At 59.6% G+C, this 16,587-nt stretch overlaps 1 protein-coding gene across 1 annotated transcript; it reads left to right on the top strand.

Moving 5' to 3' along the window:
- The first annotated feature begins 217 nt into the window (after positions 1-217).
- Positions 218-12,018, top strand: TCTA (T cell leukemia translocation altered). The gene is made up of 3 exons (XM_072132131.1): positions 218-461; positions 10,316-10,370; positions 11,587-12,018. The coding sequence occupies exons 1-3, from the start codon at positions 269-271 to the stop codon at positions 11,624-11,626; spliced, it is 288 nt and encodes a 95-aa protein (XP_071988232.1). The 5' UTR covers positions 218-268; the 3' UTR covers positions 11,627-12,018.
- Positions 12,019-16,587: the final 4,569 nt, after the last annotated feature.

The following is a 16,587-nucleotide window of genomic DNA, read 5'->3' as shown; positions in this document are numbered from 1 at the left end:
TACAGGGGACAGTGTGATGTCACAGGAGATACAGGGGGCAGTGTGACGTCAGAGCATAGGGAGCAGCACTGGATGAACAGGGAGTCGCAGTCCTGGCTTGACGAGGTTTCTTTTCCCTCTCGGCCTCCGTCCCTTTACTGCTGATTGACCTTTAGAAGGGGCGGTGCTTAAAGTCTCAGGGAGATGTAGCTCCTCCTCGCCTAGGCTCCGCCCCTTTACTTGTGATGGGCTGTCAGTCGGGCGGGGCGGCGCTTGCAGTGCCGGGGTGATGGAGCTCCTCTCCACGCTTCTGGGCTCTGTGCTCGGCCTCTTCTCTGACTTCTCCCGGGACTGGGAGAACAACGACTTCCGGGTCACCATCTTCAAGCTGCTGCTGTCATGGATTATAGTGAGCGGCACCGCCATCCACCTGGCCTGGAGGAGCTACGGGAGCACGGTGAACGGACTGTACTACCGGCAAGGTGCGGCCCGGGACACACTGCCCCGCCCCCTCCTCTATACTGTACACTGCCCCGCCCCCTCCTCTATACTGTACACTGCCCCCGCCCCCCTATACTGTACACTGCCCCCGCCCCCCTATACTGTACACTGCCCCCGCCCCCCTATACTGTACACTGCCCCCGCCCCCCTATACTGTACACTGCCCCCGCCCCCCTATACTGTACACTGCCCCCGCCCCCCTATACTGTACACTGCCCCCGCTATACTGTACACTGCCCCCGCCCCCCTATACTGTACACTGCCCCCGCCCCCCTATACTGTACACTGCCCCCGCCCCCCTATACTGTACACTGCCCCCGCCCCCCTATACTGTACACTGCCCCCGCCCCCCTATACTGTACACTGCCCCCGCCCCCCTATACTGTACACTGCCCCCGCTATACTGTACACTGCCCCCGCCCCCCTATACTGTACACTGCCCCCGCTATACTGTACACTGCCCCCGCCCCCCTATACTGTACACTGCCCCCGCCCCCCTATACTGTACACTGCCCCCGCCCCCCTATACTGTACACTGCCCCCGCCCCCCTATACTGTACACTGCCCCCGCCCCCCTATACTGTACACTGCCCCCGCTATACTGTACACTGCCCCCGCCCCCCTATACTGTACACTGCCCCCGCCCCCCTATACTGTACACTGCCCCTGCTATACTGTACACTGCCCCCGCCCCCCTATACTGTACACTGCCCCCGCCCCCCTATACTGTACACTGCCCCCGCCCCCCTATACTGTACACTGCCCCCGCCCCCCCTATACTGTACACTGCCCCCGCTATACTGTACACTGCCCCCGCCCCCCCTATACTGTACACTGCCCCCGCTATACTGTACACTGCCCCCGCCCCCCTATACTGTACACTGCCCCCGCCCCCCTATACTGTACACTGCCCCCGCTATACTGTACACTGCCCCCGCTATACTGTACACTGCCCCCGCCCCCCTATACTGTACACTGCCCCCGCCCCCCTATACTGTACACTGCCCCCGCTATACTGTACACTGCCCCCGCCCCCCCTATACTGTACACTGCCCCCGCTATACTGTACACTGCCCCCGCCCCCCTATACTGTACACTGCCCCCGCCCCCCTATACTGTACACTGCCCCCGCTATACTGTACACTGCCCCCGCCCCCCTATACTGTACACTGCCCCCGCTATACTGTACACTGCCCCCGCCCCCCTATACTGTACACTGCCCCCGCCCCCCTATACTGTACACTGCCCCCGCTATACTGTACACTGCCCCCGCCCCCCTATACTGTACACTGCCCCCGCCCCCCTATACTGTACACTGCCCCCGCTATACTGTACACTGCCCCCGCCCCCCTATACTGTACACTGCCCCCGCTAAACTGTACACTGCCCCCGCTATACTGTACACTGCCCCCGCCCCCCCTATACTGTACACTGCCCCCGCCCCCCTATACTGTACACTGCCCCCGCCCCCCTATACTGTACACTGCCCCCGCTATACTGTACACTGCCCCCGCCCCCCTATACTGTACACTGCCCCCGCCCCCCTATACTGTACACTGCCCCCGCTATACTGTACACTGCCCCCGCCCCCCTATACTGTACACTGCCCCCGCCCCCCTATACTGTACACTGCCCCCGCTATACTGTACACTGCCCCCGCTATACTGTACACTGCCCCCGCCCCCCTATACTGTACACTGCCCCCGCCCCCCTATACTGTACACTGCCCCCGCTATACTGTACACTGCCCCCGCCCCCCTATACTGTACACTGCCCCGCCCCCCTATACTGTACACTGCCCCCGCTATACTGTACACTGCCCCCGCCCCCCCTATACTGTACACTGCCCCCGCTATACTGTACACTGCCCCCGCCCCCCCTATACTGTACACTGCCCCCGCCCCCTATACTGTACACTGCCCCCGCCCCCCGTATACTGTACACTGCCCCCGCCCCCCTATACTGTACACTGCCCCCGCTATACTGTACACTGCCCCCGCCCCCCCTATACTGTACACTGCCCCCGCCCCCCCATACTGTACACTGCCCCCGCCCCCCTATACTGTACACTGCCCCCGCCCCCTATACTGTACACTGCCCCCGCCCCCCTATACTGTACACTGCCCCCGCTATACTGTACACTGCCCCCGCCCCCCTATACTGTACACTGCCCCCGCCCCCCTATACTGTACACTGCCCCCGCTATACTGTACACTGCCCCCGCCCCCCTATACTGTACACTGCCCCCGCTATACTGTACACTGCCCCCGCTATACTGTACACTGCCCCCGCCCCCCTATACTGTACACTGCCCCCGCTATACTGTACACTGCCCCCCCTATACTGTACACTGCCCCCGCTATACTGTACACTGCCCCCGCCCCCCTATACTGTACACTGCCCCCGCCCCCCTATACTGTACACTGCCCCCCCTATACTGTACACTGCCCCCGCCCCCCTATACTGTACACTGCCCCCGCTATACTGTACACTGCCCCCGCCCCCCCTATACTGTACACTGCCCCCGCTATACTGTACACTGCCCCCGCCCCCCCTATACTGTACACTGCCCCCGCCCCCCTATACTGTACACTGCCCCGCTATACTGTACACTGCCCCCGCCCCCCTATACTGTACACTGCCCCCGCCCCCCTATACTGTACACTGCCCCTGCTATACTGTACACTGCCCCCGCCCCCCTATACTGTACACTGCCCCCGCCCCCCTATACTGTACACTGCCCCCGCTATACTGTACACTGCCCCCGCCCCCCTATACTGTACACTGCCCCCGCCCCCTATACTGTACACTGCCCCCCCTATACTGTACACTGCCCCCGCCCCCCTATACTGTACACTGCCCCCGCCCCCTATACTGTACACTGCCCCCGCTATACTGTACACTGCCCCCGCCCCCCCTATACTGTACACTGCCCCCGCTATACTGTACACTGCCCCCGCCCCCCCTATACTGTACACTGCCCCCGCCCCCCTATACTGTACACTGCCCCCGCTATACTGTACACTGCCCCCGCCCCCCGTATACTGTACACTGCCCCTGCCCCCTATACTGTACACTGCCCCCGCTATACTGTACACTGCCCCCGCCCCCCCTATACTGTACACTGCCCCCGCCCCCCTATACTGTACACTGCCCCCGCCCCCCTATACTGTACACTGCCCCCGCCCCCCTATACTGTACACTGCCCCCGCTATACTGTACACTGCCCCCGCCCCCCCTATACTGTACACTGCCCCGCCCCCCTATACTGTACACTGCCCCCGCTATACTGTACACTGCCCCCGCCCCCCCTATACTGTACACTGCCCCCGCCCCCTTATACTGTACACTGCCCCCGCCCCCCTATACTGTACACTGCCCCCGCTATACTGTACACTGCCCCCGCCCCCCCTATACTGTACACTGCCCCGCCCCCCTATACTGTACACTGCCCCCGCTATACTGTACACTGCCCCCGCCCCCCCTATACTGTACACTGCCCCCGCTATACTGTACACTGCCCCCGCCCCCCCTATACTGTACACTGCCCCCGCTATACTGTACACTGCCCCCGCCCCCCTATACTGTACACTGCCCCTCCTCCTCTATACTGTACACTGCCCCCGCCCCCCTATACTGTACACTGCCCCCGCCCCCCCTTTACTGTACACTGCCCCCCCTATACTGTACACTGCCCCGCCCCCCTATATTGTACACTGCCCCGCCCCCTCTATACTGTACACTGCCCCCGCCCCCTCTATACTGTACACTGCCCCCGCCCCCTCCTCTATACTGTACACTGCCCCTCCTCCTCTATACTGTACACTGCCCCCGCCCCCCCTATACTGTACACTGCCCCCGCTATACTGTACACTGCCCCCGCTATACTGTACACTGCCCCCGCCCCCCCCCTATACTGTACACTGCCCCGCCCCCCTATACTGTACACTGCCCCCGCTATACTGTACACTGCCCCCGCCCCCCTATACTGTACACTGCCCCCGTCCCCTCCTCTATACTGTACACTGCCCCCGCCCCCCCTATACTGTACACTGCCCCCGTCCCCTCCTCTATACTGTACACTGCCCCCGCCCCCCCTATACTGTACACCGCCCCCCCTATACTGTACACTGCCCCCGTCCCCTCCTCTATACTGTACACTGCCACCGCCCCCCCATACTGTACACTGCCACCGCCCCCCCTATACTGTACACTGCCCCCGTCCCCCCTCTATACTGTACACTGCCCCGCCCCCCCTATACTGTACACTGCCCCCGCCCCCCCTATACTGTACACTGCCCCCGCTATACTGTACACTGCCCCCCCCCCCCTATACTGTACACTGCCCCCCCTATACTGTACACTGCCCCCCCTATACTGTACACTGCCCCCGCTATACTGTACACTGCCCCCGCCCCCCCTATACTGTACACTGCCCCGCCCCCCCTATACTGTACACTGCCCCCGCCCCCCTATACTGTACACTGCCCCCGCTATACTGTACACTGCCCCCGCCCCCCCTATACTGTACACTGCCCCCGCTATACTGTACACTGCCCCCGCCCCCTCCTCTATACTGTACACTGCCCCTCCTCCTCCTCTATACTGTACACTGCCCCGCCCCCCTATACTGTACACTGCCCCCCCTATACTGTACACTGCCCCGCCCCCCCCCTATACTGTACACTGCCCCCGCCCCCCCCTATACTGTACACTGCCCCCGTCCCCTCCTCTATACTGTACACTGCCCCCGCCCCCCTATACTGTACACCGCCCCCCCTATACTGTACACTGCCCCCGCTATACTGTACACTGCCCCCGCCCCCCCCCTATACTGTACACTGCCCCCGTCCCCTCCTCTATACTGTACACTGCCCCCGCCCCCCCTATACTGTACACCGCCCCCCCTATACTGTACACTGCCACCGCCCCCCCATACTGTACACTGCCCCCGCCCCCCCTATACTGTACACTGCCCCCGCCCCCCCTATACTGTACACTGCCCCCGCCCCCTCTATACTGTACACTGCCCCGCCCTCTCTATACTGTACACTGCCCCCGCCCCCTCCTCTATACTGCACACTGCCCCTCCTCCTCCTCTATACTGTACACTGCCCCCGCCCCCTCCTCTATACTGTACACTGCCCCGCCCCCTCCTCTATACTGCACACTGCCCCTCCTCCTCCTCTATACTGTACACTGCCCCCGCCCCCTCCTCTATACTGCACACTGCCCCTCCTCCTCCTCTATACTGTACACTGCCCCCGCCCCCTCCTCTATACTGCACACTGCCCCTCCTCCTCCTCTATACTGTACACTGCCCCTCCTCCGCCTCTATACTGTACACTGCCCCTCCTCTATACTGTACACTGCCCCCGCCCCCTCCTCTATACTGTACACTGCCCCCGCCCCCTCCTCTATACTGTACACTGCCCCCGCCCCCCCTATACTGTACACTGCCCCCGCCCCCTCTATACTGTACACTGCCCCCGCCCCCCCTATACTGTACACTGCCCCCGCCCCCCCTATACTGTACACTGCCCCCGCCCCCCCTATACTGTACACTGCCCCCGCCCCCCCTATACTGTACACTGCCCCCGCCCCCCCTATACTGTACACTGCCCCCGCCCCCCCTGTACTGTACACTGCCCCCGCCCCCTCTATACTGTACACTGCCCCGCCCCCTCTATACTGTACACTGCCCCCGCCCCCTCTATACTGTACACTGCCCCCTCCCCCTCTATACTGTACACTGCCCCCGCCCCCCCTATACTGTACACTGCCCCTCCTCTATACTGTACACTGCCCCGCCCCTCCTCCTCTATACAGTACACTGCCCCGCCCCTCCTCCTCTATACTGTACACTGCCCCGCCCCTCCTCCTCTATACTGTACACTGCCCCGCCCCTCCTCCTCTATACTGTACACTGCCCCGCCCCTCCTCTATACTGTACACTGCCCCGCCCCCTCCTCTATTCTGTACACTGCCCCGCCCCCTCCTCTATTCTGTACACTGCCCCGCCCCCTCCTCTATACTGTACACTGCCCCGCCCCTCCTCTATACTGTACACTGCCCCGCCCCTCCTCCTCTATACTGTACACTGGCCCCGCCCCCTCCTCCTCTATACTGTACACTGCCCGCCCCCTCCTCTATACTGTACACTGCCCCGCCCCCTCCTCTATACTGTACACTGCCCCGCCCCCTCCTCTATACTGTACACTGCCCCGCCCCTCCTCTATACTGTACACTGGCCCCTCCTCCTCCTCTATACTGTACACTGGCCCCTCCTCCTCCTCTATACTGTTAACTGCCCCTCCTCCTCTATACTGTACACGGCCCCTCCTCCTCTATACTGTACATTGCCCCGCCCCCTCCTCTATACTGTACACTGCCCCGCCCCCTCTATACTGTACACTGCCCCGCCCCCTCCTCTATACTGTACACTGCCCCGCCCCCTCCTCTATACCTTACACTGCCCCGCCCCCTCCTCCTCTATACTGTACACTGGCCCCTCCTCCTCCTCCTCTATACTGTACACTGCCCCGCCCCCTCCTCTATACTGTACACTGGCCCCTCCTCCTCCTCTATACTGTACACTGCCCCCTCCTCTATACTGTACACTGGCCCCTCCTCCTCCTCCTCTATACTGTACACTGCCATCCTCTATACTGTACACTGCCCCTCCTCCTCTGTACTGTACACTGCCCCTCCTCCTCTGTACTGTACACTGCCCCTCCTCCTCTGTACTGTACACTGCCCCTCCTCCTCCTCTATACTGTACACTGCCCCGCCCCCTCCTCTATACTGTACACTGGCCTCTCCTCCTCCTCCTCTATACTGTACACTAGCCCCTCCTCCTCTATACTGTACACTGGCCCCTCCTCCTCTATACTGTACACTGGCCCCTCCCCCTCTATACTGTACACTGGCCCCTCCCCCTCTATACTGTACACTGGCCCCTCCCCCTCTATACTGTACACTGGCCCCTCCCCCTCCTCTATACTGTACACTGCCCCCTCCTCCTCCTCTATACTGTACACTGGCCCCTCCCCCTCTATACTGTACACTGGCCCCTCCCCCTCTATACTGTACACTGGCCCCTCCCCCTCTATACTGTACACTGGCCCCTCCTCCTCCTCTGTACTGTACACTGGCCCCTCCTCCTCCTCTGTACTGTACACTGGCCCCTCCTCCTCCTCTGTACTGTACACTGGCCCCTCCTCCTCCTCCTCTATACTGTACACTGGCCTCTCCTCCTCCCCCTCTATACTGTACACTGGCCCCTCCCACTCCTCCTCTATACTGTACACTGGCCCCTCCTCCTCCTCTATACTGTACACTGGCCCCTCCTCCTCCTCTATACTGTACACTGGCCCCTCCTCCTCCTCCTCTATACTGTACACTGGCCCCTCCTCCTCCTCTATACTGTACACTGGCCTCTCCTCCTCCCCCTCTATACTGTACACTGGCCTCTCCTCCTCCCCCTCTATACTGTACACTGGCCCCTCCTCCTCCCCCTCTATACTGTACACTGGCCCCTCCTCCTCCTCTATACTGTACACTGGCCCCTCCTCCTCCTCTATACTGTACACTGGCCCCTCCTCCTCCTCTATACTGTACACTGGCCCCTCCTCCTCTATACTGTACACTGGCCCCTCCTCCTCTATACTGTACACTGGCCCCTCCCCCTCTATACTGTACACTGGCCCCTCCTCCCCCTCTATACTGTACACTGGCCCCTCCTCCTCCTCTATACTGTACACTGGCCCCTCCTCCTCCTCTATACTGTACACTGGCCCCTTCTCCCCTCCTCTATACTGTACACTGGCCCCTCCTCTATACTGTACACTGGCCCCTCCTCCCCTCCTCTATACTGTACACTGGCCCCTCCTCCCCTCCTCTATACTGTACACTGGCCCCTCCTCCCCTCCTCTATACTGTACACTGGCCCCTCCTCTATACTGTACACTGGCCCCTCCTCCCCTCCTCTATACTGTACACTGGCCCCTCCTCCCCTCCTCTATACTGTACACTGGCCCCTCCTCCTCCTCCTCTATACTGTACACTGGCCCCTCCTCCCCCTCCTCTATACTGTACACTGGCCCCTCCTCCCCCTCCTCTATACTGTACACTGGCCCCTCCTCCCCCTCCTCTATACTGTACACTGGCCCCTCCTCCCCCTCCTCTATACTGTACACTGGCCCCTCCTCCCCCTCCTCTATACTGTACACTGGCCCCTCCTCCCCCTCCTCTATACTGTACACTGGCCCCTCCTCCCCCTCCTCTATACTGTACACTGGCCCCTCCTCCTCCTCTATACTGTACACTGCCCCCTCCTCCTCTATACTGTACACTGCCCCCTCCTCCTCCTCTATACTGTACACTGGACCCTCCTCCCCCTCCTCTATACTGTACACTGGACCCTCCTCCCCCTCCTCTATACTGTACACTGGACCCTCCTCCCCCTCCTCTATACTGTACACTGGCCCCTCCTCCCCCTCCTCTATACTGTACACTGGCCCCTCCTCCCCCTCCTCTATACTGTACACTGGCCCCTCCTCCCCCTCCTCTATACTGTACACTGGCCCCTCCTCCCCCTCCTCTATACTGTACACTGGCCCCTCCTCCCCCTCCTCTATACTGTACACTGGCCCCCCCTCCTCCTCCTCTATACTGTACACTGGCCCCCCCTCCTCCTCCTCTATACTGTACACTGCCCCCTCCTCCTCCTCTATACTGTACACTGGCCCCTCCTCCTCCTCTATACTGTACACTGCCCCCTCCTCCTCCTCTATACTGTACACTGGACCCTCCTCTATACTGTACACTGGCCCCTCCTCCTCCTCTATACTGTACACTGGCCCCTCTTCCTCCTCACTGTACACTGGCCCCTCCTCCCCTATACTGTACACTGCCCCCTCCTCCTCCTCTATACTGTACACTGGACCCTCCTCCTCCTCTATACTGTACACTGGCCCCTCCTCCTCCTCTATACTGTACACTGCCCCCTCCTCCTCCCCTATACTGTACACTGCCCCCTCCTCTATACTGTACACTGGCCCCTCCTCCTCTATACTGTACACTGGCCCCTCCTCCTCTATACTGTACACTGGCCCCTCCTCCTCCCCTATACTGTACACTGCCCCCTCCTCTATACTGTACACTGGCCCCTCCTCTATACTGTACACTGGCCCCTCCTCTATACTGTACACTGGCCCCTCCCCCTCTATACTGTACACTGGCCCCTCCCCCTCTATACTGTACACTGGCCCCTCCTCCTCCTCTATACTGTACACTGGCCCCTCCTCCTCTATACTGTACACTGCCCCTCCTCTTCCTCCTCACTGTACACTGGCCCCTCCTCCCCTATACTGTACACTGCCCCCTCCTCTATACTGTACACTGCCCCCGCCCCCCCTATACTGTACACTGCCCCCTCCTCCCCTATACTGTACACTGCCCCCTCCTCCTCCTCTATACTGTACACTGCCCCCTCCTCCTCCTCTATACTGTACACTGGACCCTCCTCCCCCTCCTCTATACTGTACACTGGCCCCTCCCCCTCTATACTGTACATTGGCCCCTCCCCTCTATACTGTACACTGGCCCCTCTCCTCTGTACTGTACACTGGCCCCTCCTCCTCCTCTGTACTGTACACTGGCCCCTCCTCCTCCTCTGTACTGTACACTGGCCCCTCCTCCTCTATACTGTACACTGGCCTCTCCTCCTCCCCCTCTATACTGTACACTGTCCCCTCCCCCTCCATACACTGGCCCCTCCTCTATACTGTACACTGGCCCCTCCCCTGTGTATTACATTTTCCTCTGATTGCAGGGATGGGAGGACAGAATGTTGGAGCCGCTGAATACCCGACACGTTTCCCCATGTGGTGAGTAACTGCCCCTCCCATCCTCTTCACTGGGGGGTGGAGCTAGAGGCGGTACCATCCTCTGCACTGGGGGGTGGAGCTAGAGGCGATACATCCTATGCACTGGGGGGTGGAGCTAGAGGCGATACATCCTCTGCACTAGGAGGGGGTGGAGCTAGAGGCGATACCATCCTCTGCACTAGGAGGGGGTGGAGCTAGAGGCGATACCATCCTCTGCACTAGGAGGGGGTGGAGCTAGAGGCGATACCATCCTCTGCACTAGGAGGGGGTGGAGCTAGAGGCGATACCATCCTCTGCACTAGGAGGGGGTGGAGCTAGAGGCGATACCATCCTCTGCACTAGGAGGGGGTGGAGCTAGAGGCGATACCATCCTCTGCACTAGGAGGGGGTGGAGCTAGAGTCGATACATCCTCTGCACTAGGAGGGGGTGGAGCTAGAGGCGATACATCCTCTGCACTAGGAGGGGTGGAGCTAGAGGCGGTACCATCCTCTGCACTAGGAGGGGGTGGAGCTAGAGGCGATACTTCCTCTGCACTAGGAGGGGGTGGAGCTAGAGGCGATACCATCCTCTGCACTAGGAGGGGGTGGAGCTAGAGGCAGTACCATCCTCAGAACTAGGGGGGGGGGGTGGAGCTAGAGGTGTAGCTGTATGGACTCGTCGGCTCCTCTACTGCAGGGGGTGTAGCTGTATGGACTCGGGTGCTCCTCTCCTGCCGGGGGTGTAGCTGTGTGTAGTCGGCTCCTCTCCTGCAGGGGTGTAGCTGTGTGTAGTCGGCTTCTCTCCTGCAGGGGGTGTAGCTGTATGGACTTGTCGGCTCCTCTCCTGCAGGGGGTGTAGCTGTATGGACTCGTCGGCTCCTCTCCTGCAGAGGGTGTAGCTGTGTGTAGTCAGCTCCTCTCCTGCAGGGGGTGTAGCTGTGTGTAGTCGGCTCCTCTCCTGCAGGGGGTGTAGCTGTATGGACTCGTCGGCTCCTCTCCTGCAGGGGGTGTAGCTGTATGGACTCGTCGGCTCCTCTCCTGCAGGGGGTGTAGCTGTGTGTAGTCGGCTCCTCTCCTGCAGGGGGTGTAGCTGTGTGTAGTCGGCTCCTCTCCTGCAGGGGGTGTAGCTGTATGGACTCGTCGGCTCCTCTACTGCAGGGGGTGTAGCTGTATGGACTCGGGTGCTGTTGGGGGTGATACGTGGCCCCCCTGTATCTCACTTTCTTTTATGTTGTAGGGGAGGCTCCTGTGCAGAATCGCTGAAGACGCAGCAGTGACGGCGACGGGACCCGCCCCCCCAATCCATATGAAGAACCGTCCAATCAGAGACTGCAGAATGAGGATCCCCTCCTGCTATTAGAGGATTGGTGGACAGCTGCTGTGCATTATGGGACAGCATAAGGGGGAGGGGTGCGCATATTACCAGGTAGAATGTATATTGTGGGGGTCACCGTGGCCTGTGTACTAGTCCTGACCTCCAGACAGGGGTGTGGCCAGCTGGCATTTCTGTGGGCAGGGGTGTGGTTTGCTCTGTTGGAGGGCGGGGCCTCTGTTTTCTTTTTTTAACCCTTTATAGATTTTATAATAAGTGCATGCCTCGGTGACAGCAAACGAGGGAGGATCCGCTACACATGCATCTCCCCCAATCATTAAATCTACTGAAACCTCATTTTATGTGTCACATCATGTGGAAGGTGAGAAGTGCAGAGAGGTCACAGAGGTCAGGAGGACCCTTCTCCCCCGAATACACAGCGAGCTGCCATGTCCTGTGTCCTGACACCTTTCTATCATAGCCAGCAGTGGTCAGGGGTCAGCATGGGCGCTCTGACCCCTCTGTGACTACACTCCCCCATACACAGCGAGCTTCCATGTCCTGTGTGTCCTGACACCTTTCTATCATAGCCAGCAGTGGTCAGGGGTCAGCATGGGCGCTCTGACCCCTCTGTGACTACACCCCCCATACACAGCGAGCTGCCATGTCCTGTGTCCTGACACCTTTCTATCATAGCCAGCAGTGGTCAGGGGTAAGCATGGGCGCTCTGACCCCTCTGTGACTACACCCCCCCCATACACAGCGAGCTGCCATGTCCTGTGTGTCCTGACACCTTTCTATCATAGCCAGCAGTGGTCAGGGGTCAGCATGGGTGCTTTATTTTCCCTCCGTCTGTGTCTACACCCCCCATACACAGCGAGCTGCCATGTCCTGTGTCCTGACACCTTTCTATCATAGCCAGCAGTGGTCAGGGGGTCAGCATGGGTGCTCTGACCCCTCTGTGACTACACCCCACATACACAGTGAGCTGCCATGTCCTGTGTCCTGACACCTTTCTATCATAGCCAGCAGTGGTCAGGGGGTCAGCATGGGTGCTCTGACCCCTCTGTGACTACACCCCCCATACACAGCGAGCTGCCATGTCCTGTGTGTCCTGACACCTTTCTATCATAGCCAGCAGTGGTCAGGGGTCAGCATGGGCGCTCTGACTCCTCTGTGACTACACCCCACATACACAGCGAGCTGCCATGTCCTGTGTGTCCTGACACCTTTCTATCATAGCCAGCAGTGGTCAGGGGTCAGCATGGGTGCTCTGACCCCTCTGTGACTACATCCCCCTTACACAGCGAGCTGCCATGTCCTGTGTGTCCTGACACCTTTCTATCATAGCCAGCAGTGGTCAGCATGGGTGCTCTGACCCCTCTGTGACTACACCCCCCATACACAGCGAGCTGCCATGTCCTGTGTGTCCTTACACCTTTCTATCATAGCCAGCAGTGGTCAGGGGTCAGCATGGGCGCTCTGAACCCTCTGTGACTACACCCCCCATACACAGCGAGCGGCCATGTCCTGTGTGTCCTGACACCTTTCTATCATAGCCAGCAGTGGTCAGGGGTCAGCATGGGTGCTCTGACCCCTCTGTGACTACACCCCCCATACACAGCGAGCTGCCATGTCCTGTGTCCTGACACCTTTCTATCATAGCCAGCAGTGGTCAGGGGTCAGCATGGGCGCTCTGACCCCTCTGTGACTACACCCCCCATACACAGCGAGCTGCCATGTCCTGTGTCCTGACACCTTTCTATCATAGCCAGCAGTGGTCAGGGGTCAGCATGGGTGCTCTGACCCCTCTGTGACTACACCCTCCATACGCAGCGAGCTGCCATGTCCTGTGTCCTGACACCTTTCTATCATAGCCAGCAGTGGTCAGGGGTCAGCATGGGCGCTCTGACCCCTCTGTGACTACACCCCCCATACACAGGGAGCTGCCATGTCCTGTGTGTCCTGACACCTTTCTATCATAGCCAGCAGTGGTCAGGGGTCAGCATGGGCGCTCTGACCTCTCTGTGACTACACCCCCATACACAGTGAGCTGCCATGTCCTGACACCTTTCTATCATAGCCAGCAGTGGTCAGGGGTCAGCATGGGTGCTCTGACCCCTCTGTGACTACACCCCCATACACAGCGAGCTGCCATGTCCTGTGTCCTGACACCTTTCTATCATAGCCAGCAGTGGTCAGGGGTCAGCATGGGCGCTCTGACCTCTCTGTGACTACACCCCCCCATACACAGCGAGCAGCCATGTCCTGTGTCCTGACACCTTTCTATCATAGCCAGCAGTGGTCAGGGGTCAGCATGGGCGCTCTGACCCCTCTGTGACTACATCCCCCATACACAGCGAGCAGCCATGTCCTGTGTGTCCTGACACCTTTCTATCATAGCCAGCCATGGTCAGGGGTCAGCATGGGCGCTCTGACCCCTCTGTGACTACACCTCCCCATACACAGCAAGCTGCCATGTCCTGTGTGTCCTGACACCTTTCTATCATAGCCAGCAGTGGTCAGGGGTCAGCATGGGGGCTCTGACCCCTCTTTGACTACACCCCCCATACACAGCGAGCTGCCATGTCCTGTGTGTCCTGACACCTTTCTATCATAGCCAGCAGTGGTCAGCATGGGTGCTCTGACCCCTCTGTGACTACACCCCCCATACACAGCGAGCTGCCATGTCCTGTGTGTCCTGACACCTTTCTATCATAGCCAGCAGTGGTCAGGGGTCAGCATGGGCGCTCTGACCCCTCTGTGACTACACCCCCCATACACAGCGAGCGGCCATGTCCTGTGTGTCCTGACACCTTTCTATCATAGCCAGCAGTGGTCAGGGGTCAGCATGGGTGCTCTGACCCCTCTGTGACTACACCCCCCATACACAGCGAGCTGCCATGTCCTGTGTCCTGACACCTTTCTATCATAGCCAGCAGTGGTCAGGGGGTCAGCATGGGTGCTCTGACCCCTCTGTGACTACACCCCCCATACACAGCGAGCTGCCATGTCCTGTGTGTCCTGACACCTTTCTATCATAGCCAGCAGTGGTCAGGGGTCAGCATGGGCGCTCTGACTCCTCTGTGACTACACCCCACATACACAGCGAGCTGCCATGTCCTGTGTGTCCTGACACCTTTCTATCATAGCCAGCAGTGGTCAGGGGTCAGCATGGGTGCTCTGACCCCTCTGTGACTACATCCCCCATACACAGCGAGCTGCCATGTCCTGTGTGTCCTGACACCTTTCTATCATAGCCAGCAGTGGTCAGCATGGGTGCTCTGACCCCTCTGTGACTACACCCCCCATACACAGCGAGCTGCCATGTCCTGTGTGTCCTGACACCTTTCTATCATAGCCAGCAGTGGTCAGGGGTCAGCATGGGCGCTCTGACCCCTCTGTGACTACACCCCCCATACACAGCGAGCGGCCATGTCCTGTGTGTCCTGACACCTTTCTATCATAGCCAGCAGTGGTCAGGGGTCAGCATGGGTGCTCTGACCCCTCTGTGACTACACCCCCCATACACAGCGAGCTGCCATGTCCTGTGTCCTGACACCTTTCTATCATAGCCAGCAGTGGTCAGGGGTCAGCATGGGTGCTCTGACCCCTCTGTGACTACACCCTCCATACACAGCGAGCTGCCATGTCCTGTGTCCTGACACCTTTCTATCATAGCCAGCAGTGGTCAGGGGTCAGCATGGGCGCTCTGACCCCTCTGTGACTACACCCCCCATACACAGGGAGCTGCCATGTCCTGTGTGTCCTGACACCTTTCTATCATAGCCAGCAGTGGTCAGGGGTCAGCATGGGCGCTCTGACCTCTCTGTGACTACACCCCCATACACAGTGAGCTGCCATGTCCTGACACCTTTCTATCATAGCCAGCAGTGGTCAGGGGGCAGCATGGGCGCTCTGACCCCTCTGTGACTACACCCCCCATACACAGCGAGCTGCCATGTCCTGTGTGTCCTGACACCTTTCTATCATAGCCAGCAGTGGTCAGGGATCAGCATGGGCGCTCTGACCCCTCTGTGACTACACCCCCATACACAGCGAGCTGCCATGTCCTGTGTCCTGACACCTTTCTATCATAGCCAGCAGTGGTCAGGGGTCAGCATGGGCGCTCTGACCTCTCTGTGACTACACCCCCCATACACAGCGAGCAGCCATGTCCTGTGTCCTGACACCTTTCTATCATAGCCAGCAGTGGTCAGGGGTCAGCATGGGCGCTCTGACCCCTCTGTGACTACATCCCCCATACACAGCGAGCAGCCATGTCCTGTGTGTCCTGACACCTTTCTATCATAGCCAGCCATGGTCAGGGGTCAGCATGGGCGCTCTGACCCCTCTGTGACTACACCTCCCCATACACAGCAAGCTGCCATGTCCTGTGTGTCCTGACACCTTTCTATCATAGCCAGCAGTGGTCAGGGGTCAGCATGGGTGCTCTGACCCCTCTGTGACTACACCCCCCATACACAGCGAGCTGCCATGTCCTGTGTGTCCTGACACCTTTCTATCATAGCCAGCAGTGGTCAGCATGGGTGCTCTGACCCCTCTGTGACTACACCCCCCATACACAGCGAGCTGCCATGTCCTGTGTGTCCTGACACCTTTCTATCATAGCCAGCAGTGGTCAGGGGTCAGCATGGGCGCTCTGACCCCTCTGTGACTACACCCCCCATATATATGGAGCTGCCATGTCCTGTGTCCTGACACCTTTCTATCATAGCCAGCAGTGGTCAGGGGTCAGCATGGGCGCTCTGACCCCTCTGTGACTACACCCCCCATACACAGGGAGCTGCCATGTCCTGTGTGTCCTGACACCTTTCTATCATAGCCAGCAGTGGTCAGGGGTCAGCATGGGCGCTCTGACCTCTCTGTGACTACACCCCCATACACAGTGAGCTGCCATGTCCT

The sequence above is a fragment of the Engystomops pustulosus genome, unplaced genomic scaffold, assembly GCF_040894005.1.
Source record: "Engystomops pustulosus unplaced genomic scaffold, aEngPut4.maternal MAT_SCAFFOLD_239, whole genome shotgun sequence".
NCBI lineage: Eukaryota > Metazoa > Chordata > Amphibia > Anura > Leptodactylidae > Engystomops > Engystomops pustulosus.
Note: the sequence above shows the minus strand (reverse complement) of the source record. Positions and strands in the feature narration are given on the sequence as shown.

Coding starts and splice junctions, on each gene's coding strand:
- TCTA (XM_072132131.1), top strand. CDS start 269: ATGGAGCTCCTCTCCACGCTTCTGGGCTCTGTGCTCGGCCTCTTCTCT. Junction 462..10,315: donor CGGACTGTACTACCGGCAAG/GTGCGGCCCGGG, acceptor CTCTGATTGCAG/GGATGGGAGGACAGAATGTT. Junction 10,371..11,586: donor CCGACACGTTTCCCCATGTG/GTGAGTAACTGC, acceptor TTTATGTTGTAG/GGGAGGCTCCTGTGCAGAAT.